Source organism: Oncorhynchus keta, chromosome 21 (assembly GCF_023373465.1).
Source record: "Oncorhynchus keta strain PuntledgeMale-10-30-2019 chromosome 21, Oket_V2, whole genome shotgun sequence".
NCBI lineage: Eukaryota > Metazoa > Chordata > Actinopteri > Salmoniformes > Salmonidae > Oncorhynchus > Oncorhynchus keta.
The window spans coordinates 56,601,131-56,625,960 of record NC_068441.1 but is presented as its reverse complement, the minus strand read 5'-3'; the positions used below and the strand labels follow the sequence as shown (position 1 = coordinate 56,625,960).

The 24,830-nt window shown below is 45.0% G+C and overlaps 1 protein-coding gene and 1 long non-coding RNA gene across 17 annotated transcripts in view; both read left to right on the top strand.

Annotated features, from left to right (window-relative positions):
- slmapa (sarcolemma associated protein a) overlaps positions 1 to 24,830 on the top strand; it is a 156,400-nt gene that overhangs the window by 59,666 nt on the left and 71,904 nt on the right. For 7 of the 16 annotated variants that reach the window (XM_052474405.1, XM_052474402.1, XM_052474404.1 and 4 more), the window contains exons 1-5: positions 13,874 to 13,890; positions 14,805 to 14,902; positions 17,200 to 17,271; positions 23,294 to 23,434; positions 24,367 to 24,504. In XM_052474405.1, coding sequence (XP_052330365.1) covers positions 14,828 to 14,902; positions 17,200 to 17,271; positions 23,294 to 23,434; positions 24,367 to 24,504 — 426 coding nt within the window. In that variant the 5' untranslated portion in view covers positions 13,874 to 13,890; positions 14,805 to 14,827. The other 9 variants (XM_052474418.1, XM_052474408.1, XM_052474407.1 and 6 more) reach the window with 9 other exon arrangements.
- LOC127910494 (uncharacterized) lies at positions 23,448 to 23,953 on the top strand. Its single transcript, XR_008075074.1, has 3 exons — positions 23,448 to 23,625; positions 23,794 to 23,856; positions 23,916 to 23,953. It is a non-coding gene; the product is annotated as an uncharacterized LOC127910494 (long non-coding RNA).

Genomic DNA, 24,830 nt, shown 5'->3' with positions numbered 1-24,830 from the left:
GCTCAGTGACAGAGCAGTAGCACAGAGCAGCAGCCACAGAGCAGTAGAAGCAGGGCTGTGAGGTCCTCAGCAGAGCGCCAGGGCTGTTAGGGAGGAAAGAGCTGCAGACTCGGCCCTTGACACATCACTGGCAAAGACATTGCAAATGATTTGAAGACAGATCTCAAAATCTGAAGAACGTCACGCACCGGAGCCACCAGCTTATCCCTGAGGTAAATAAATACAAATAATTTCCCTCTACTCTGATCCCCTTTCCTCTCTTCTGTTGACCCCCCTCTCCTCACCATGTACACTGTTCTCCAGACACTCCTAATGTCTCCTCCTCTCCACAGGGCCCTGGTACTTATAGCTGATTTCATGGACGAGGAATTCTATCAACAACTGCATGACGTCAAGAAGAGGACATGGTCCGAACGACTGGGACCCCAGTGAAATTAACAACTAATTCTGTTGTTGTTCAGACATCTCAGGAGTCAGACGCTGTTTTACAATTGTTCCCAAAATATTTGTAGTCCTCATAAATATTTGTATCAACACTGAAACTTTTGTAAACAACGTTTGTTGTTTACGTGTCTGGTCATAGCAGACAATGGTGTATTGCATTTTACTTTCAGAAGCTAGAATAAAGATATATTTTTGTGTGCTGAAAAAGCTCTGTTGGCTTCTTCTTCGCAATACAAGATGATAGAACGCATTCAATTTGAACATCAGGTGCTGATAACATAGATGCCAGCCACAGACTGATAACGTAGAGAAGAGCTGCCAGCCACAGACTGATAACGTAGAGAAGAGCTGCCAGCCACAGACTGATAACGTAGAGAAGAGCTGCCAGCCACAGACTGATAACGTAGAGAAGAGCTGCCAGCCACAGACTGATAACGTAGAGAAGAGCTGCCAGCCACAGACTGATAACGTAGAGAAGAGCTGCCAGCCACAGACTGATAACGTAGAGAAGAGTTGCCAGCCACAGACTGATAACGTAGAGAAGAGTTGCCAGCCACAGACTGATAACGTAGAGAAGAGTTGCCAGCCACAGACTGATAACGTAGAGAAGAGCTGCCAGCCACAGACTGATAACGTAGAGAAGAGCTGCCAGCCACAGACTGATAACGTAGAGAAGAGCTGCCAGCCACAGACTGATAACGTAGAGAAGAGCTGTCAGCCACAGACTGATAACGTAGAGAAGAGTTGCCAGCCACAGACTGATAACGTAGAGAAGAGCTGCCAGCCAGACTGATAACGTAGAGAAGAGCTGCCAGCCAGACTGATAACGTAGAGAAGAGCTGCCAGCCACAGACTGATAACGTAGAGAAGAGCTGCCAGCCACAGACTGATAACGTAGAGAAGAGCTGCCAGCCACAGACTGATAACGTAGAGAAGAGCTGCCAGCCACAGACTGATAACGTAGAGAAGAGCTGCCAGCCACAGACTGATAACGTAGAGAAGAGCTGCCAGCCACAGACTGATAACGTAGAGAAGAGCTGCCAGCCACAGACTGATAACGTAGAGAAGAGCTGCCAGCCACAGACTGATAACGTAGAGAAGAGCTGCCAGCCACAGACTTGACAGGTTTTTTTCCTACTGGTGGTGTAGTTAAATCAAATCTAAATGAATGAACACCGAGACGCCATAGAATCGGGTTTCATTTTATTAACAAGATTCAAATTCTACTTTTTTTTAGTTCAATGTATTTTGGTTTACAGTGCACACAAAGAACTGAGTCTGTGAGCAGTCCAAAATTCTGATTGGCTGGCTTTGGGTTGAGTTGTCCTCTCCGAACCATGTTTTCCTTCCAAGGCACATGTCTGGGGGTCCTTAACAAGCAATCTCTCTGAGATTGTTGTCCCCTGTCACAACCCTCCACTCTCCAGGTTGGTAGTTGGCAGAAGGGATGGGTGTGTCAGCAACAGCGGGAGGCACGTATCTTGCGTTTTGCTCATGAGCTTCATCCGTGGAGGACAGGTAGTTGTGGCCACACATGCCCTTAGCCTTTTGTAAGGGGTACAGTCAGACGGATGCAAGGACGAGTTTTCATGAACGTGTCGGCTTTTGGAATATGGTTCCTGGAAAATGGTATGTTGTTCTGTCCGTCTTTATCTACAGTGCTTTCGGAAAGTATTCAGACCCCTTGTCTTTTTCCAGATTTAGTTACATTACAGCTTTATTCTAAAGTGGATTAAATAAAAACATTTTATCAATCTACACACAGTACCCCATAATGACAAAGCAAAAACAGGTTTTTAGAATTTTTTTGAAGATCTATTTAAAATAAACATACCTTATTTACATACATATTCAGACCCCTTGGCTCTGAGACTTGAAATTGAGCTCAGGTGCATCCTGTTTCCATTGATCATCCTTGATGTTTCTACAACTTGGAGTCCACCTGTGGTAAATTCAATTGATTTGGACATGATTTGGAAAGGCACACACCTGTCTATATAAGGTCCCACAGTTGACAGTGCATGTCAGAGCAGAAACCAAGCCATGAGGTCGAATGAATTGTCTATAGAGCTCTGATACAGGATTGCGTCGAGGCACAGATCTGGGGAAGGGTACCAAAAAGATGTCTGCAGCATTGAAGATCCCCAAGAACACCGTGACCTCCATTCTTAAATGGAGGAACTTTGAACCACAAAGAGACTGCAGAGTTTGGCCTGGTCTAATCTGGGGAGAAGGGCTTTTATCAAGGAGGTGACCGAGAACCCGATGTTCAAACTGACAAAGCTCTAAAGTTCTCCTAGAAGGACAACCATCTCTGCATCAATCCACCAATCTCTTTGTAGAGTGGCCAGATGGAAGCCACTCCACAGTAAAAGGCACATAACAGCCCACTTGGAGTTTGCCCAAAGGCACCTTTTTTATTTATTTAACTAGACATGTCCGTTAAGAACAAATTCTTATTTTACGACGGCCTACCCCGGCCAAACCCTCCAATTACCCGGTTGACACTGGGCAAATTGTGCGCCGCCCTATGTGACTTACGATCACGGCCGGATGTGATACAGGCCGGGATCGAATCAGGCTCTGTAGTGATGCCTCAAGAACTGAGATTCAGTGCCTTAGACCGCTGCGCCACTCGGGAACCCTGAAGATTCTCAGAACATGAGAAAAAAAGATTCTCTGGTCTGATGAAACCAAGATTGAACTCTTCGGCCTGAATGCCAAGTGTCACGTCTGGAGGAAACCTGGCACCATCCCTACAGTGAAGCATGCTGTGGGGATGTTTTTCAGCGGCAGGAGCTGGGAGACTAGATCGGATTCGAGGCAAAGATGAACGGAGCAAAGTAGAGATCCTTTATGGAAACCTGCTCAGGACCTCCGACTGGGGGAAAGGTTCACCTTCCAACAGGACAACGACCCTAACCACACAGCCAAGAGAACACAGGAGTGGCTTCGGGACAAGTCTCAATGTCCTTGAGTGGCCCAGACAAAACCCAGATTTGAACCTGATCGAACATCTCCAGAGAGACAAATAGCTGTACAACGATGCTCCCCATCCAACCTGACAGAGGTTGAGAGGATCTGCAGAGAAGATTGGGAGAAACTCCCCAAATACAGGTGTCCCAAGCATGTACCCAAGAACTGGGCTGTAATCGCTGCCAAAGGTGCTTCAACAAAGTCCTGAGTAAATGGTCTGTATACTTCAAATGTGATATTTAAGTTTATTTTTATAGATTAGTCAACATTTCTAAAAACCTGATTTTGCCTCGTCATGATGGGGTGTTGTGTGTAGATTGAGGAAAACAATTGAATCTATATTAGAATGAGGCTGGAGCGTAACAAAATATGGACAAGTCAAGAAGTCTGAATACTTTCCGAAGGCACTGTAGTAAAACACTAGTAACTGACCAGGTTTAATGACATCACGTAGTAAGACTGTGACTAACACCTCGTCAGTTAGGTCACGTGGTAAGACTGGCCGTAACACCTCGTCAGTTAGGTCACGTGGTAAGACTGGCCGTAACACCTCGTCAGTTAGGTCACGTGGTAAGACTGGCCGTAACACCTCGTCAGTTAGGTCACGTAGTAAGACTGGCCGTAACACCTCGTCAGTTAGGTCACGTGGTAAGACTGGCCGTAACACCTCGTCAGTTAGGTCACGTAGTAAGACTGGCCGTAACACCTCGTCAGTTAGGTCACGTAGTAAGACTGGCCGTAACACCTCGTCAGTTAGGTCACGTGGTAAGACTGGCCGTAACACCTCGTCAGTTAGGTCACGTAGTAAGACTGGCCGTAACACCTCGTCAGTTAGGTCACGTAGTAAGACTGGCCGTAACACCTCGTCAGTTAGGTCACGTAGTAAGACTGGCCGTAACACCTCGTCAGTTAGGTCACGTAGTAAGACTGGGGCCGTAACACTCGTCAGTTACGACACGTGGTAAGACTGGCCGTAACACCTCGTCAGTTAGGTCACGTGGTAAGACTGGCCGTAACACCTCGTCAGTTACGTCACGTGGTAAGACTGGCCGTAACACCTCGTCAGTTAAGTCACGTGGTAAGACTGGCCGTAACACTCGTCAGTTAGGTCACGTAGTAAGACTGGCCGTAACACCTCGTCAGTTACGACACGTGGTAAGATTGGGGCCGTAACACCTCGTCAGTTACGACACGTGGTAAGACTGGGACCGTAACACCTCGTCAGTTAGGTCACGTGGTAAGACTGGCCGTAACACCTCGTCAGTTAGGTCACGTTGTAAGACTGTGGCCGTAACACCTCGTCAGTTAGGTCACGTTGTAAGACTGGGGCCGTAACACCTCGTCAGTTAGGTCACGTAGTAAGACTGGCCGTAACACCTCGTCAGTTAGGTCACGTGGTAAGACTGGCCGTAACACCTCGTCAGTTAGGTCACGTAGTAAGACTGGCCGTAACACCTCGTCAGTTAGGTCACGTAGTAAGACTGGCCGTAACACCTCGTCAGTTAGGTCACGTAGTAAGACTGGCCGTAACACCTCGTCAGTTAGGTCACGTAGTAAGACTGGCCGTAACACCTCGTCAGTTAGGTCACGTAAGACTGGCCGTAAGACGTCAGTTAGGTCACGTAGTAAGACTGGCCGTAACACCTCGTCAGTTAGGTCACGTAGTAAGACTGGCCGTAACACCTCGTCAGTTAGGTCACGTAGTAAGACTGGCCGTAACACCTCGTCAGTTAGGTCACGTAGTAAGACTGGCCGTAACACCCAGTTACGTCACGTAGTAAGACTGAGGCCGTAACACCTCGTCAGTTACGTCACGTGGTAAGACTGGGGCCGTAACACCTCGTCAGTTAGGTCACGTAGTAAGACTGGCCGTAACACCTCGTCAGTTACGTCACGTGGTAAGACTGGCCGTAACACCTCGTCAGTTGGGTCACGTGGTAAGACTGGCCGTAACACCTCGTCAGTTGGGTCACGTGGTAAGACTGGGGCCGTAACACTCGTCAGTTAGGTCACGGGTAAGACTGGCCGTAACACCTCGTCAGTTAGGTCACGTGGTAAGACTGGCCGTAACACCTCGTCAGTTAGGTCACGTGGTAAGACTGGCCGTAACACCTCGTCAGTTAGGTCACGTGGTAAGACTGGCCGTAACACCTCGTCAGTTAGGTCACGTGGTAAGACTGGCCGTAACACCTCGTCAGTTACGTCACGTGGTAAGACTGGCCGTAACACCTCGTCAGTTAGGTCACGTGGTAAGACTGGCCGTAACACCTCGTCAGTTAGGTCACGTGGTAAGACTGGCCGTAACACCTCGTCAGTTAGGTCACGTGGTAAGACTGGCCGTAACACCTCGTCAGTTAGGTCACGTAGTAAGACTGGCCGTAACACCTCGTCAGTTAGGTCACGTAGTAAGACTGGGGCCAATAACACCTCACATGTATATTATTAAGAAATAATGAAGCTGGCCCAGAAACGGACAGCAACACGTTGAACTTTCCTGGCTCAGACGAAAAGAATGTTCTATTTCAAAATATGAACGTTTCAACTGTCTATTTGATCAACTGACAGACGTTCGTACTCAACCAGGCAAGTTAAGGTCTCTTCATAGTCCTCAACGCCTGAACATATTCCCAGTAATACGGTACCTTGAAGGATTCATACCCCTTGATACCACATTTTGTTGTTACAGCCTGAATTCAGACAATCGACACATCAAATGTTTTTGGTCGCATACACATATATTTAGCGTATGTTTATTGCGGAATGCTTGTCTTCCTAGCTTCCGACAGTTCAGTAAATATCTAACAATACACAGGAATGTAAAAAATAAAGATTAACGTAATAAAGAACTATTAGGTCGAACAACTTCTGTGTGTGTGTGTGTGTGTGTGTGTGTGTGTGTGGAAATGCTGTAGGATATAATATGTATATGAACAGCAATAGTTAAATAGGATGGCATTGACTAAAATACAGTAAATACCAATACAAATGATTTAAACAGTATGTTAACATTAAAGTGACCCGTGTTCCCTTATTAAAGGGACCAGTGTAAGTCCATGACTATGTACACAGGGCAGCAGCCTCTAAAGTGCAGGGTTGAGTAACCGGGTGGTAGCCGGCTTGTGACTAAAGTTCAGGGCAGGATACTGTATGGAGGCCAGCTAGTGGTGGCTATTTAACAGTCTAATGGCCTTGAGATTGAAGCTGTTTTTCAGTCTCTCGGTCCCAGCTTTGATGTACCTGTACTGACCTCGCCTTCTGGATGGTATAGCGGGGTGAACAGGCAGTGGCTCGGGTGGTTGATTGCTTTCCTTTGACACTGGGTGCTGTAGATGTCCTGGAGGGCAGGCAGTGTGCACCCAGTTTCACATTGGGCCACCCTCTGGAGAGCCCAGCGGATGCTGACGGTGCAGGTGCCATACCAGGTGGTGATGCAGCCTGACAGGATGCTCTCAATGGTGCATCTGTAAAAGTTTTAGTCTTAGTGTGGTGAACCTGAGGAGTCCGCTGTCTGTGTTGGTGAACCATTTCAAGTTGTCAGTGATGTGTATGTGATGTGTATGCGTAGGAACGTGACGCTTATCACCCTCCCATTGATGTGAATGGAGGCATTCTCCCTCTGCTGTCTCCTGAAGTCCACGATCAACTCCTTTCGTTTTGTCGAGGGAGAGGTTATTTCTGACACCACTCCGCCAGGGGCCTCACCTCACCACTAGTCGTTGTTTGAACAGGGAATACAGGAAGGGACGGAGTACGCACACAATACCCCAAAATGAAGTGAAAACATTTTTTATTTTTTAACGTGCAAATTTATTTATAAATTAAATACATAAATATCTTTGCCACATGTGTTTCAGTTTTACTTCAGTGCCTTGTTGCAAACAGGAGGCATGTTTGAAATATGTTTTTATTCTGTACAGGCTACCTTCTTTTCAGTCTGTCAATTAGGTTAGTATTGTGGAGTAACTACAATGTTGTTGATCCATCCTCAGTTTTCTCAAATTACAGCCATTCAACTTTGTTTTAAAGTCACTATTGGCTTCATGGTGAAATCGGAGCACGCTGGGCTGAGCCGGAGCACGCTGGGCTGAGCCGGAGCACGCTGGGCTGAGCCGGAGCACGCTGGGCTGAGCCGGAGCACGCTGGGCTGAGCCGGAGCACGCTGGGCTGAGCCGGAGCACGCTGGGCTGAGCCGGAGCACGCTGGGCTGAGCCGGAGCAGCGAGCACGCTGGGCTCAGCTCAGCCGAGCACGCTGGGCTCAGCCGAGCACGCTGGGCTCAGCCGAGCACGCTGGGCTCAGCCGGAGGGCACGCTGGGCTCAATAGGATGGCAGGTGGCCTAGCGGTTAGAGGGGCGGCAGGTGGCTTAGGGTTTTGGGCCAGTAACTGAAAGGTTACTAGATCGAAGGTAAAAATCTTGTCGTTCTGCCCCAGAACAAGGCAGTTAACCCACTGTTCCAAGGCCATCATTGTAAATAAGAATTTGTTCTTAACTGATTTTTTGTTTTTTTGTGTGATAAAATAGGCACACACAGCAGGAGCTCCTACTAAGCCCGGTGTGCTCCTATTTTATTATATTTAGGAACAACAGTGATTTATGGTAAATTCTGAATAGCAGTCTTTTCAAAATATTTCAAAACTGATGGTTTGGTGTATAAATATAGGCGATAGGCTACAATATTATGCAAAGTTAGTATTGATCATATTGAACAATATTTCTTGATTGCCATTTACATTGTGTATAGTTTTTTTGCGTGCCACTGTACTCTTTAAGCCCACCTGAGATAAATATCACATATACAAAGATGTCATCTGTGTCTGTGCAAGGTTAATTTAACAGTAAAATAGCTGTGAGCTGTGAATGCCTGGAATATTTTCTATCTTGTTGTAGTTTAAGTTATGTTTCTACTGTGTGACCTTTGACATGCTGGCACGACTGTTAGAAAATTTCAATTGGCAAGAAATAGTAGGTTATAGATATAATAACCAGATGATGAATTGGTTGAAATATTAAACTGCAGAATGTATTTGTTTTATCCACAGATTGAAGTGGGAATGTGGGTTTAGTAGATACCCAAGCTAAAGTGAAGGATTAAATTGAAGCCTCAGTGGGGATACAGTGGGGAGGGAACTCCATCTTTGGCTCATTTATGTTGCTGAAAACTGCTGGAGGAATTATTGCTATTCCATTGTGGTTTCTGTTGCACTTTGCATTCAGTAGCATCTATGAATGACATTAATAATAGTATTGACGTCAAACCAAGGACACGGGGGTGGTGGTGGTTCCTCATGTTGTGAGATTCTCACTAGTGTTTTACAGAACTGCTTCTGAGAGATTAGGATCAGGACATGCAATTGTTACAGTAAGCGACATAATGGATGACTGCAGTGTAGCTGTTATTAGGAGGACATGTTGCATGGTTTGCTAAGGCATCAGAATATGTAAGTGTCTTATATTAAATTTAAACTCAGCAACAAAAAAAAAAAAGTCCTCTCACTGTCAACAGCGTTTATCTTCAGCAAATTGAACATGTGTAGATATTTGTATAAATATAACAAGATTCAACAACTGAGACATAAACTGAACAAGTTCCACAGACATGTGACTAACAGTGTAATAATTTGTCCCTGAACAAAGGGGGGTCAAAATCTAAAGTAACAGTCAGTATCTGTTGTGGCCACCAGCTGCATTAAGTACTGCAGTGTATCTCCTACTTGTGGACAGGACCATATTTGCCAGTTCTTGCTGTGAGATGTTACCCCACTATTCTACCAAGGCACCTGCAAGTTCCCAAACATTTCTGGTGGGCATGGCCCTAAAAAAAATCTGTGTTTTTGGACACTGATTTGGCCAATTTTTTAACACCTTTATTTAACCTTTATGTTACCTTTATTTAACCAGGCAAGTCAGTTAAGAACACATTCTTATTTTCAATGACGGCCTAGGAGCGGTGGGTTAACTGCCTGTTCAGGGGCAGAACGACAGATTTACACCTTGTCAGATCGGGGGTGTTGAACTTGCAACCTTCCGGCTACTAGTCCAATGCTCGAACTACCCTACCTGCCCCAATGCATATTGACAACTGTTAAGTTTGGTGGAGGTGGAATAATGGTGTGGGGCTGTTTTCATGGTTCGGGCTAGGCCCCATTGTTCCAGTGAAGGGAATGTTTAACCCTACAGCATGCAATGACAGATTATTCTGTGCTTCCAATTTTGTGGCAACTGACCCTTTTCATGTTTCAATATGACAATGCCCCCATGCACAAAGTGACGCCCATACAGAAATGGTTTGTCAAGATTGGTGTGGAAGAACTTGACTGGCCTGCACAGAGCCCTGACCTCAACCCCCATCGAACACCTTTGGGATGAATTGGAACGCCTACTGCCAGCCAGGCCTTAATGCCCAATATCAGAGCCCGACCTCACTAATGCTCTTGTGGCTGAATGGAAGCAAGTCCCCGCAGCAATGCTCCAACATTTAGTGGAAAACCTTCCCAGAAGAGTGGAGGCTGTTATAGCATTAAAGGGGGGACCAACTCCATATTAATGCCCATGATTTTGGAGTGAGATGTTTGACCAAGCAGGTGTCCACATCATTTTGTAGTGTAGGCCTGCAGGGTACCTGGTCTGCACACAAATGTAGGCATATAAATCTGATTATTTGGAGATCTGATTGGCTTAACGCACCACCATTAATGAGCCGTGGAGCTTCTCAAAGGAACGTTTTCTTCACCTCAAACAGCATGTAAAGTCTGCTTTTACATCCATTGAGTATGACAATAGTTCCTCAATCCTTCCAGCTCTCTCCCTTTCGATAACCACTCAGCAAAAAAGGGGGAAAATGTTCTGATCTAGTGAAAATATGAAATAAGCCTGCCTGATTACTGCTTATACCGTGCGCAAATAATCTAGAGCTGTGTCTCTGTCCCAAGCTCACTGGTGCAGGTAACTGAGGGCCCAGAATATTTGTAAATTGTAAGTTTTTTAACGCGAGGGCAGTACCCAAGTTGATAGGTGTTACCACAGTTGGATGCAGACAGGACATGCATAGCCAATGTGATGTATAGGATATTTATTTTGGTCATTATGCAAGGTTTTTATTTTGGTTAATCACATGACAATGGTTTTGAGGTACGAAGACGTTATAAATTAAATGAAGCTGTTCCTCCAATGTGCATATGAAAACAATAACTGGCACACAGATCGTAACAAATTGTAAGATACATTGGCATTCCACTTGATTGGTTGCCAACTCCTCGTGTAGCCTCTTCCTGGCGACTTAAGGAGAGTAGAAAGACAGTATGAGTGGGAGGAGAATGGTCAGGTTAATGTGTTTTTTCCTCTTCTGGTTATCTTGATCTCTGGCTCCCTCTTGAATCATTTGTCTTATTTCATCAAACAATTTTGTATAAAGCATCAGACAAGCAGATGGTTGATTTTATTGAAATACATCAATTGGTCGAAGGAACAGACAATTTTCGGTTGACCCAAGATTGTTTTAAGTCGGGGACAGCCCTAATTGTAAGTGTTGTAGCCTGTATGGACAATGTTTTGTGAACAGTCATGAATAGTTTCTAAATGTATACATGACGTGTTACATTATTTGTGTTAACTTCCGTGTGACATGATGAACAGGGAGCTAACAACACAGCCAGACAGCTCTAGTAATGAATCAGGAAGTGGACAGACAGCTCTAGTAATGAATCAGGAAGTGGAGCAGGCTCTTTGCTCTTCGTGCTATAAAGAGGCTGATACAGAGTTGATCCTCTCGATCACCTGAGACACATTTGACTGAAGTACCAAATGTAACAAAAATTATACTACTGAACCGGGGGTTTATTTGTATCGAGAACATCAGCTCTACTGTACACAGGGACTGACTGCATATCAAGCCCAGTCAAGCCAGTACACAGGGACTGACTGCATATCAAGCCCAGTCAAGGGACTGACTGCATATCAAGCCCAGTCAAGGGACTGACTGCATATCAAGCCCAGTCAAGCCAGTACACAGGGACTGACTGCATATCAAGCCCAGTCAAGCCAGTACACAGGGAGTGACTGCATATCAAGCCCAGTCAAGGGACTGACTGCATATCAAGCCCAGTCAAGCCAGTACACAGGGACTGACTGCATATCAAGCCCAGTCAAGCCAGTACACAGGGAGTGACTGCATATCAAGCCCAGTCAAGGGACTGACTGCTTATCAAGCCCAGTCAAGCCAGTACACAGGGACTGACTGCATATCAAGCCAGTACACAGGGACTGACTGCATATCAAGCCCAGTCAAGCCAGTACACATTGACTGACTGCATGTCAAGCCAGTACACAGGGACTGACTGCATATCAAACCCAGTCAAGCCAGTACACAGGGAGTGACTGCATATCAAGCCCAGTCAAGCCAATACAGTGTTGTCTTACTCTGTAGATTGGGAGGGAAGTTCCTTAGGCAGGCTCCTTGTTTAGGGCTCTTAATCTCATTAGATGCAGAGCACAGGCCAAATTGAATTACTTATCTTCTGCTCTCTTTTCCTGCCTGCACTGTTCTAAACACCAAACTATACTCTCCTCCTGGCCTAAACACAGAGCTCCTCTCCTCCTGGCCTAAACACAGAGCTCCTCTCCTCCTGGCCTAAACACAGAGCTCCTCTCCTCCTGGCCTAAACACAGAGCTCCTCTCCTCTGGCCTAATGAATATGAATAATTTTGCACGCCCAATTTTTCAGTTTTTGATTTGTTAAAAAAGTTTGAAATATCCAATAAATGTCGTTCCACTTCATGATTGTGTCCCACTTGTTCTTGATTCTTCTAAAAAAAAAATACAGTTTTATATCTTTATGTTTGAAGCCTGAAATGTGGCAAAAGGTCGCAAAGTTCAAGGGGGCCGAATACTTTCGCAAGGCACTGTATCTGATGGTCTGAGCCCAGGCGACGCTATATCTGACTACAGCATCTGACGCTGTCTATCTAAACTGACTCTTTTTACTGAGATGCAGACTCATGACTCACTGACTCTTTACTGAGATGCAGACTCATGACTCACTAACTCTTTACTGAGATGCAGACTCATGACTCACTAACTCTTTACTGAGATGCAGACTCATGACTCACTAACTCTTTACTGAGACGCTGACTCATGACTCACTAACTCTTTACTGAGACGCTGACTCATGACTCACTGACTCTTTACTGAGACGCTGACTCATGACTCACTAACTCTTTACTGAGACGCTGACTCATGACTCACTAACTCTTTACTGAGACGCTGACTCATGACTCACTAACTCTTTACTGAGATGCTGACTCATGACTCACTAACTCTTTACTGAGACGCTGACTCATGACTCACTAACTCTTTACTGAGACGCTGACTCATGACTCACTAACTCTTTACTGACTGCAGACTGACTCTTTTGAGACGCTGACTCTGACTCACTAACTTTCTACGCTGACATGACTTTAACATTTACTGAGACGCTGACTCATGACTCACTAACTCTTTACTGAGGGACTCATGACTCACTAACTCTTTACTGAGTCTGACTCATGACTCCTACTCTTTACTGATAACTCTGACTGTCTTTGAGTGTGACTCATGACTCACTAATCTTTACTGAGACGCTGACTCATGACTCACTAACTCTTTACTGTTACCAGACTCATGACTCACTAACTCTTTACTGAGACGCTGACTCATGACTCACTAACTCTTTACTGAGGCTGCATGACTCACACTCTTTACTGAGACGCAGACTCATGACTCACTAACTCTTTACTGAGACGCTGACTCATGACCAGCTAACTCCTGAGTATCTGCATGACTCACTAACTCTTTATAACACTGACATGACTACTGGCCACTGCAGACGTGACTCACTAACTCTTTACTGCCTGTCATGACTCAGTCTTACTGAGACGCTGACTCAACTCACTGGTTTTGACTGACTCATGACTCAAACTCTTTCCTGGGACATTGAAGATTTGAACCATGACTCACACTCTTTACTCGCTGACTCATGACTTCTCTCTCATATGTCTCATGACTACTAACTGTTACTGAGTGTAATCTTTACGGTCTAACGCTGTCTCATGCTATGTCATCTTTTACTGGTCTAACTTTACTGACTCTCATGCTATGACTCACTAACTCTTTACTAACGCTGACTCATGACTATGTCATGTTTACGCTGACTCTAACTCTTTACTGAGATGCTGTCTCATGCTATGTCATGTTTACCTCCCATAATCGTACATAGTTTCCTCATGCACAGCAATATATGTCATGTGAGTCTTACCAGTGTTCCTATCTACTGTAACCTGATGTCCTGGTGTCATGTTTACGGTCTAACGTCGTCTCATGCTATGTCATGTTTGTTACAGTGTTCTAACTACTGTAACCTCATGCTATGTCATGTTTACGGCCAACACCCCCAGTCATGCTATGTCATGGAACTTCCAGCTCTCCCAGTATCTGCTATGGTCACTGACATTTACTGGCCAGGCATGCTGTGACATGTTTCGGTCTAACTGCCATGCTATGTCATGTTTACTGTGTAACTGTGGTCTTGACTGTTAAAATTATATGGGACATTGAAAATTTGAACCATGCACTTCGCTCTTTCTCTCTCATATGTCTTATACTACATGTTATTGGTGTAATGTTTACGGTCTAACGTAGTCTCATGCTATGTCATGTTCACAGTCTAACGTCGTCTCATGCTATGTCATGTTTACGGTCTAACGTCGTCTCATGCTATGTCATGTTTACGGTCTAACGTCGTCTCATGCTATGTCATGTTTACGGTCTAACGTCGTCTCATGCTATGTCATGTTTACGGTCTAACGTCGTCTCATGCTATGTCATGTTTACGGTCTAACGTCGTCTCATGCTATGTCATGTTTACGGTCTAACGTCCTCTCATGCTATGTCATGTTTACGGTCTAACGTCCTCTCATGCTATTATCATGTTTACGGTCTAGCGTTGTCTCATGCTATGTCATGTTTACGGTCTAACGTCGTTAGAAAATAATTGGATGACTGATAATAGATGCTACTTGAGCATCCAACTGATAATGCTGATGGATTTCGTATTCTCTCCCTCCTCTTATTCCTCCTCCTCTCTCCTTCCTCCTCCTCTTCTTCCTCCTCTTCTCCCTACTCTTCCTCCTCCTCTCCCTCCCTCCGTCCTCTCCTCCTTCTCCCCCTCCCTCCTCTCTCCCTCCTCTTCCTCCTCCTCTCCCTCCCTTCCCTCCTCTCCCTCCCTCCGTCCTCTCCTCCCTCCCCCCCCTCCTCTCTCCCTCCTCTTCCTCCTCCTCTCCCTCCCTCCCTCCTCTCTCCCTCCTCTTCCTCCTCCTCTCCCTCCCTCCCTCCTCTCTCCCTCCCCCTGGCAGGAGGCCCTACACAGGGAGCAGATGTTGGAACAGAAGTTGGCAACTCTGCAACGCCTACTGGCCAACACACAGGAGGCTTCAGAGAGCAGCTGGCAGGTAGTTACTATACACTACCACCCTAACCCTACTGGCCACCACACAGGAGGCTTCGGAGAGCAGGTAGTTACTATACACTACCACCCTAACCCTACTGGCCACCACACAGGAGGCTTCAGAGAGCAGCTGGCAGGTAGTTACTATACACTACCACCCTAACCCTACTGGCCACCACACAGGAGGCTTCAGAGAGCAGCTGGCAGGTAGTTACTATACACTACCACCCTAACCCTACTGGCCACCACACAGGAGGCTTCAGAGAGCAGCTGGCAGGTACCGATACACAATTCCACAATCCTAACGTATTTCTAAGTTTTATTTCCAGATAAAAGGTTAATATGTGGTCTGCGGTCATTACCACTAGACCAGCCCATAGCACACAAGCCCTTTGTCAAGCCTTCTGAACCACTTCACTTTCTACAACACTCCCTCCATATAATGGATAATGGCTTTTACTGACTAGAGTACCAGCAGAAAATATTCACTCTGCTTGACTTTCCCCACATTGAGGCGACAGGGTAGCCTAGTGGTTAGAGCGTTGGACTCGTAACTGGAAGGTTGAAAGTTCAAACCCCCGAGCTGACAAGGTACAAATCTGTTGTTCTGTCCCCTGAACAACACACTGTTCCTAGGCCATCATTGAAAATAAGAATTTGTTCTTAACTGACTTGCCTAGTTAAATAAAGATAAAATAAATTGTGTTGTTACAGCCTGAATTTAACATGGATTATATTTCGGTTTTTTTTTGTCACTGTCCTCAATACCCCACAATGTGTAAGTGGAGTTATGTTTTTCAGTATTTTACAAATTAATACAAAATTGCAAGTTGAAATGTTTTGAGTCTATAAGTATTCAACCACTTTGTTATGTCAAGCCGACATAAGTTCAGTATAAATGTGCTGAACAAGTGACATAATAAGTTGCATGGACTCACTCGGTGTGCAATAATAGTGTTTCACATGATTTCTGAATGACTACCTCATCTCTGTACCCAACACATACAATTATCTGTACTGTCCCTCAGTCCAGCAGTGAATTTCAAACACAGATTCAACCATAAAAAACCAGGGGTGTTTCCCAATGCCTTGCGAAGAAAGGCACCTATTGGTAGATGGGTACATATTTTTAAAAAGCTGATATTAAATATCCCTTTGAGAATGATGAAGTTATTAATTACACTTTGGATGGTGTATCAATACACCCAGTCACTACAAAGATACAGGCGTCCTTCCTAACTCAGTTGCTGGAGAGGAAGGAAACTGCTCAGGGATTTCACCATGAGGCCAATGGTGACTTTAAAACAGTTACAGAGTTTAATAGCTGTGGCAGGAGAAAACTGAGGATGGACCAACAACACTGTAGTTACTCCACAATAATAATATAAATGATGGAGTGAATAGAAGGAAGCCTGTACAGAATAAACACATTTCTGAAACATGCTTCTTGTTTGAAACAAGGCACTGGAGTAGTACTGAAAAAAATGTGACAAAGCCATTTAACTTTCTGTCCTGAATACAAAGTGTTATGTTTGGGGCAAATCCAATACATTAACGAGTACCACTCTCCATATTTTCAAGCATAGAGGTGGCTGCATCATGTTATGGGTATACTTGTAATGGTTAAGGACTGGGAAGTTTTTCAGGATAAAAAAAAGAAACGGAATGGAACTAAGCACAGGCAAAACCCTGGAGGAAAACCCTGGTTTCAGTCTGCTTTCCACCAGACACTGGGAGATGAATTTACCTTTCAGCAGGACAATAACCTAAAACACAAGGTCAAATCTACACTGGAGTTGCTTACCAAGTTCCTGAGTTCCTGTTCCTGAGTGGCCGAGTTACAGTTTTGACTTAAATCTGCTTGAAGATCTATGGCAAGACCTGACAATGGTTGTCTATCAACGATCAACAACCAATTTGACAGAGCTTGAAGAATTTTAAAAAGAATAATGGGCTAATGTGGCACAATCCAGGTGTGTAAAGCTCTTCGAGACCTAACCGAGTAAGACTCACAGCTGTCATCTCTGCCAAAGGTGATTCTAACATGTATTGACTCGGGTGTGGATACTTATGTAAATTATATTTATGTATTTTCAATAAATTAGCTAACATTTGGAAAAACATGTTTTTACTTTGTCATTGTGGGGTATTGTGTGCAGATGGGTGAGAAAATAATCCATGTTGAATTCAGTCTGTAATACAGTACTTCCTGAAGGCACTGTATGTGAAATGTGTTGGTTATGTTGTCTGTCTCTCTTCTGACTGGTTTATGTTGTATTGACCTGTGTCTCTGTCTTCTAGGCGTTGATAGATGAGGACCGGCTTCTCTCCAGACTAGAGGTGATGGGCAACCAGCTACAGTCCTACTCTAAAGTAAGAACATTTAAATGATATACTGAAAATATATATAAATGCAACATGTAAAGTGTTGGTCCCATGTTTCATGAGCTGAAATAAAAGATTCCCAAAATGTTCCATACACACAAAAAGCTTATTTCTCGCTAATTTTGTGCACAAATTTGTTTGCATCCCTGTTAGTGTGCGTTTCTCCTTTGCCAAAATAATCCATCCCATTCATCCACCTCCATCACCTCATGTTTCAGCAGGATAATGCACATTCCCAATTTCGCAAGGATTTGTTAACAATTCCTGGAAGCTGAAAATGTCCCAGTTCTTCCATGGCCTGTATACTCACCAGACCTGTCACTCATTGAGCATGTGTTTTTATATTTACTTCACCTTTATTTAACCAGGTAGGCCAGTTGAGAACACCTTTATTTAACCAGGTAGGCCAGTTGAGAACACCTTTATTTAACCAGGTAGGCCAGTTGAGAACACCTTTATTTAACCAGGTAGGCCAGTTGAGAACACCTTTATTTAACCAGGTAGGCCAGTTGAGAACACCTTTATTTAACCAGGTAGGCCAGTTGAGAACACCTTTATTTAACCAGGTAGGCTAGTTGAGAACACCTTTATTTAACCAGGTAGGCCAGTTGAGAACACCTTTATTTTATTTAACCAGGTAGGCCAGTTGAGAACACCTTTATTTAACCAGGTAGGCCAGTTGAGAACACCTTTATTTAACCAGAACACCTTTATTTAACCAGGTAGGCCAGTTGAGAACACCTTTATTTAACCAGGTAGGCCAGTTGAGAACACCTTTATTTAACCAGGGTAGGCCAGTTGAGAACACCTTTATTTAACCAGGTAGGCCAGTTGAGAACACCTTTATTTAACCAGGTAGGCCAGTTGAGAACACCTTTATTTAATCAGAACACCTTTATTTAACCAGGGTAGGCCAGTTGAGAACACCTTTATTTAACCAGGTAGGCCAGTTGAGAACACCTTTATTTAACCAGGGTAGGCCAGTTGAGAACACCTTTATTTAACCAGGGTAGGCCAGTTGAGAACACCTTTATTTAACCAGGGTAGGCCAGTTGAGAACACCTTTATTTAACCAGGTAGGCCAGTTGAGAACACCTTTATTTAACCAGGTAGGCCAGTTGAGAACACCTTTATTTAACCAGGGTAGGCCAGTTGAGAACACCTTTATTTAACCAGGTAGGCCAGTTGAGAACACCTTTATTTAACCAGGGTAGGCCAGTTGAGAACACCTTTATTTAACCAGGTAGGCCAGTTGAGAACACCTTTATTTAACCAGGTAGGCCAGTTGAGAACACCTTTATTTAACCAGGTAGGCCAGTTGAGAACACCTTTATTTAACCAGTTGAGAACACCTTTATTTAACCAGGTAGGCCAGTTGAGAACACCTTTATTTAACCAGGTAGGCCAGTTGAGAACACCTTTATTTAACCAGGTAGGCCAGTTGAGAACACCAGGTAGGCCAGTTGAGAACACCTTTATTTAACCAGGTAGGCCAGTTGAGAACACCTTTATTTAACCAGGTAGGCCAGTTGAGAACACCTTTATTTAACCAGGTAGGCCAGTTGAGAACACCTTTATTTAACCAGGTAGGCCAGTTGAGAACACCTTTATTTAACCAGGTAGGCCAGTTGAGAACACCTTTATTTAACCAGGCCAGTTTTATTTAACCAGGTAGGCCAGTTGAGAACACCTTTATTTAACCAGGGTAGGCCAGTTGAGAACACCTTTATTTAACCAGGTAGGCCAGTTGAGAACACCTTTATTTAACCAGGTAGGCCAGTTGAGAACACCTTTATTTAACCAGGTAGGCCAGTTGAGAACACCTTTATTTAACCAGGGTAGGCCAGTTGAGAACACCTTTATTTAACCAGGGTAGGCCAGTTGAGAACACCTTTATTTAACCAGGGTAGGCCAGTTGAGAACACCTTTATTTAACCAGGTAGGCCAGTTGAGAACACCTTTATTTAACCAGGGTAGGCCAGTTGAGAACACCTTTATTTAACCAGGGTAGGCCAGTTGAGAACACCTTTATTTAACCAGGGTAGGCCAGTTGAGAACACCTTTATTTAACCAGGTAGGCCAGTTGAGAACACCTTTATTTAACCAGGGTAGGCCAGTTGAGAACACCTTTATTTAACCAGGGTAGGCCAGTTGAGAACACCTTTATTTAACCAGGGTAGGCCAGTTGAGAACACCTTTATTTAACCAGGTAGGCCAGTTGAGAACACCTTTATTTAACCAGGGTAGGCCAGTTGAGAACACCTTTATTTAACCAAGGCCAGGGTAGGCCAGTTGAGAACACCTTTATTTAACCAGGGTAGGCCAGTTGAGAACACCTTTATTTAACCAGGGTAGGCCAGTTGAGAACACCTTTATTTAACCAGGTAGGCCAGTTGAGAACACCTTTATTTAACCAGGTAGGCCAGTTGAGAACACCTTTATTTAACCAACCAGTTGAGAACACCTTTATTTAACCAGGGTAGGCCAGTTGAGAACACCTTTATTTAACCAGGGTAGGCCAGTTGAGAACACCTTTATTTAACCAGGGTAGGCCAGTTGAGAACACCTTTATTTAACCAGGTAGGCCAGTTGAGAACACCTTTATTTAACCAGGGTAGGCCAGTTGAGAACACCTTTATTTAACCAGGGTAGGCCAGTTGAGAACACCTTTATTTAACCAGGGTAGGCCAGTTGAGAACACCTTTATTTAACCAGGTAGGCTAGTTGAGAACACCTTTATTTAACCAGGTAGGCTAGTTGAGAACACCTTTATTTAACCAGGGTAGGCCAGTTGAGAACAGGTTCTCATTTACAACTGCGACCTGGCCAAGATAAAGCAAAGCAGTGCGACACAAACAAGAGTTACACATGGAGTAAACAAACATTACCGTCAATAATACAGTAGAAAAAAAGAAAGTATATACAGTGTGTGCAAATGGCATAAGGATGTAAGGCAATAAATAGGCTGTAGTAGCAAGTAATTACAATTCAGCAAATTAACACTGGAGTGATACATGAGTAGATGATGATGTGAAAGTAGAGATACTGGTGTGCAAAAGAGCAGAAAAGTAAATAACAATATGGGGATGAGGTAGGTAGATTGGGTGGGCTATTTACAGATGGACTATGTAGCGATCGGTTAGCTGCTCAGATAGCAGATGTTTGAGGTTAGTGAGGGAATCAGTCCCCCGGCTTCAGCGATTTAAAAAAAAAAAAAATGTACAATTAGTTTGGGATGCTCTGGATTGACGTGTTATGGATGTCATAAGGTGAATGCACCAATCTGGATAAGAGCGTCTGCTAAATGACTTAAATGTAAATGTGTTATAGTTCCCGACAATATCCAGCAACTTAGCACATCCATTGAAGAGGAGTGGGACAACACAGGCCAAAACCAACTGCCTGATTAACTGTATACGAAGGAGATGTCGAGCCACATGAGACAAATGATCACACCAGATACTGACTGGTTCTGATCCACACCAGATACTGACTGGTTCTGATCCACACCAGATACTGACTGGTTCTGATCCACACCAGATACTGACTGGTTCTGATCCACACCAGATACTGACTGGTTCTGATCACACCAGATACTGACTGGTTCTGATCACACCAGATACTGACTGGTTCTGACTGGTTCTGATCACACCAGATACTGACTGGTTCTGATCACACCAGATACTGACTGGTTCTGATCCACACCAGATACTGACTGGTTCTGATCCACACCAGATACTGACTGGTTCTGATCCACACCAGATACTGACTGGTTCTGATCCACACCAGATACTGACTGGTTCTGATCCACACCAGATACTGACTGGTGTTCTGATCCACACCAGATACTGACTGGTGTTCTGATCCACACCAGATACTGACTGGTTCTGATCCACACCAGATACTGACTGGTGTTCTGATCCACACCAGATACTGACTGGTGTTCTGATCCACACCAGATACTGACTGGTGTTCTGATCCACACCAGATACTGACTGGTGTTCTGATCCACACCAGATACTGACTGGTGTTCTGATCCACACCAGATACTGACTGGTGTTCTGATCCACACCAGATACTGACTGGTTTTCTGATCCACACCAGATACTGACTGGTGTTCTGATCCACACCAGATACTGACTGGTGTTCTGATCCACACCAGATACTGACTGGTGTTCTGATCCACACCAGATACTGACTGGTGTTCTGATCCACACCAGATACTGACTGGTGTTCTGATCCACACCAGATACTGACTGGTGTTCTGATCCACACCAGATACTGACTGGTGTTCTGATCCACACCAGATACTGACTGGTGTTCTAATCCACACCAGATACTGACTGGTGTTCTAATCCACACCAGATACTGACTGGTGTTCTGATCCACACCAGATACTGACTGGTGTTCTGATCCACACCAGATACTGACTGGTGTTCTGATCCACACCAGATACTGACTGGTGTTCTGATCCACACCAGATACTGACTGGTGTTCTGATCCACACCAGATACTGACTGGTGTTCTGATCCACACCAGATACTGACTGGTGTTCTGATCCACACCAGATACTGACTGGTGTTCTGATCCACACCCAGATACTGACTGGTGTTCTGATCCACACCAGATACTGACTGGTGTTCTGATCCACACTCCTTACCTTTTATTTTGAAAGGATCTGTGACCAACAGATGCATATCTATATTCCCAGTCATGTGAAATCCATAGATTAGGGCATAATGACTTTATTTCAATTGACTGATTTCCTCATATGAACTGTAACTTGTTGCGTTTTATATCTTTGTTCAGTGTAAATACTGACTCTAAAGTAAGAAAATATAAATGATAAATCCCAACTCTAAAGAACATTTTAAAGTAGGACGAAGTGTAGTATTTGGTCCCGTATTCATAGCACGTACTGATGACATCAAGCTTGTGACTCTACACACTTGTTGGCTACTTTAGCTGTTTGTTTTGTGCTTAATTGAAATGAATGGTAAATAAGTTACACACACAAATATCAAACCCCCAATACATGCTAACCTCTCACCATTACAATAACAGGGGAGGTTAGCATTTTATATCATAACCCCCAAGACATGCTAACCTCTCACCATTACAATAACAGGGGAGGTTAGCATTTTATATCATAACCCCCAAGACATGCTAACCTCTCACCATTACAATAACAAGGAAGTTTAGCATTTTTGGGGAGGTATGCTATATGAGGGCTCCCGAGTGGTGCAGCGGTCTAAGGCACTGCATCTCAGTGCAGGAGGCGTCACTACAGAACCTGGTTTGATTCCAAGCTGTATCACATCTGGCCCTGATTGGGAGTCCCATAGAGCGGCGCACAATTGGACCAGCGTCGGCCGGGGTAGGCCGTCAATCTAAAGAAGAATTTGTTCTTTACTGACTTGCCGTGTTAAATAAAGATGAAATAAAATAAAGAACACCACCAAATATGTGCGTCTAATTTATTTACCGTTAAATCTCTATTGGTCACGACATGATCTGAAACACAACCAAAACAAACAGCAAATGCATCCGCCATGTTTGCGTGCTGTGAACATGGCATCAAATACAACCTTCTGACGACTTCAATACACATATAAGTGAATGTGTCCCGAATAGTTTTGGTCCCCTAAAATGGGGCGGATTATGTAAACAAGAATGATGTCATTTCTAAACGGTTCACCCGATATGGATGAAAATACCTTCAAATTAAAGCTGACAGTCTGCACTTTGACCTCATAGTACAGCATGATGTGTCACTGTCCAAATACTTTCGTAGTTCACTGTATTTATCTATTGACATTCTAATAGACATGTTTTCTTCTACTTCTGGATTTGGTTCAATGCTTTCCTCTGACCATGGGAACTGATGGGCACTTTGCATGGTCAGAAAAAACTCACGACCCTATGACTGTATTAGTCTAAGCACTAGAGACAGCCCCTCCCCTTTCTCGCTTACCTCTGTCTCTCTCTCTCTTCCCTCCCCCCTCTAAAGAACCAAACTGAGGATGGGATGCGTAACGAGCTGGTAGCCCTGCAGGAAGACAAACACAACTATGAGACCACGGCCAAAGAGTCCCTGAGGAAGGTCCTACAAGAGAAGATAGAGGTGGTCAGGAAGCTGTCAGAGGTCGAGGTGAGACGGGTCTGCCTGTGCAATAGGGTTAGCGTTAAGGCTAGGTAGAGGGGTTCAGGCAGAGGTCGAGGTGAGACGGGTCTGCCTGTGCAATAGGGTTAGCGTTAAGGCTAGGTAGAGGGGTTCCGGAAGAGGTCAGAGGTCGAGGTGAGACGGGTCTGCCTGTGCAATAGGGTTAGCGTTAAGGCTAGGTAGAGGGGTTCAGGAAGAGGTCAGAGGTCGAGGTGAGACGGGTCTGCCTGTGCAATAGGGTTAGCGTTAAGGCTAGGTAGAGGGGTTCAGGAAGAGGTCAGAGGTCGAGGTGAGACGGGTCTGCCTGTGCAATAGGGTTAGCGTTAAGGCTAGGTAGAGGGGTTCAGGAAGAGGTCAGAGGTCGAGGTGAGACGGGTCTGCCTGTGCAATAGGGTTAGCGTTAAGGCTAGGTAGAAGAGGTCGAGGTGAGACAGTTCTGCCTGTGCAATAGGGTTAGCGTTAAGGCTAGGTAGAGGGGTTCAGGAAGAGGTCAGAGGTCGAGGTGAGACGGGTCTGCCTGTGCAATAGGGTTAGCGTTAAGGCTAGGTAGAAGAAGTCGAGGTGAGACAGGTCTGCCTGTGCAATAGGGTTAGCGTTAAGGCTAGGTAGAAGAGTTCGAGGTGAGACAGGTCTGCCTGTGCAATAGGGTTAGCGTTAAGGCTAGGTAGAAGAGGTCGAGGTGAGACAGGTCTGCCTGTGCAATAGGGTTAGCGTTAAGGCTAGGTAGAAGAGGTCGAGGTGAGACAGGTCTGCCTGTGCAATAGGGTTAGCGTTAAGGCTAGGTAGATGGGGTCAGGAAGAGGTCAGTGATCGAGTCCCTGGGGCTGGGTGACGTGTGTGTGTGTGTGTGTGTGTGTGTGTGTGTGTGTGTGTGTGTGTGGAGCATGAACGTGCTGCCATCTCACCTGTTGTCGTTCCAGAGATCTCTGAGTAACACGGAGGATGAGTGTACTCACTTGAAGGAGATGAACGAGAGGAACCAGGAGGAGCTCAGAGAACTGGCTAATAAATACAACGGGGCCATCAACGAGATCAAGGACCTCACTGACAAGATAAAGGTACAGTAGGTGGAAGTGGTTGGTGAGGGGGGGGCAGGTTGGAGGGGAGGAGACTGGTTGGTGGGGAGGGGCAGGTTGGATGGGAGAAGGGGGGGCACAGGTTGGAGGGGAGGAGACTGGTTGGTGGGGGGTGGAGACTGGTTGGTGAGAGGGGGACAGGTTGGAGGGAGGAGACTGGTTGGGGAGGGGGTTGGAGACTGGTTGGTGAGAGGGGGACAGGTTGGAGGGGAGAGGGGGTGTACAGATTGGAGACGGGGCAGACAGGTTTTTTTTTTTTTTTTTTTTGGGGGGCGACAGGTTGGAGAGGGGGGCGACTACAGGGTTTG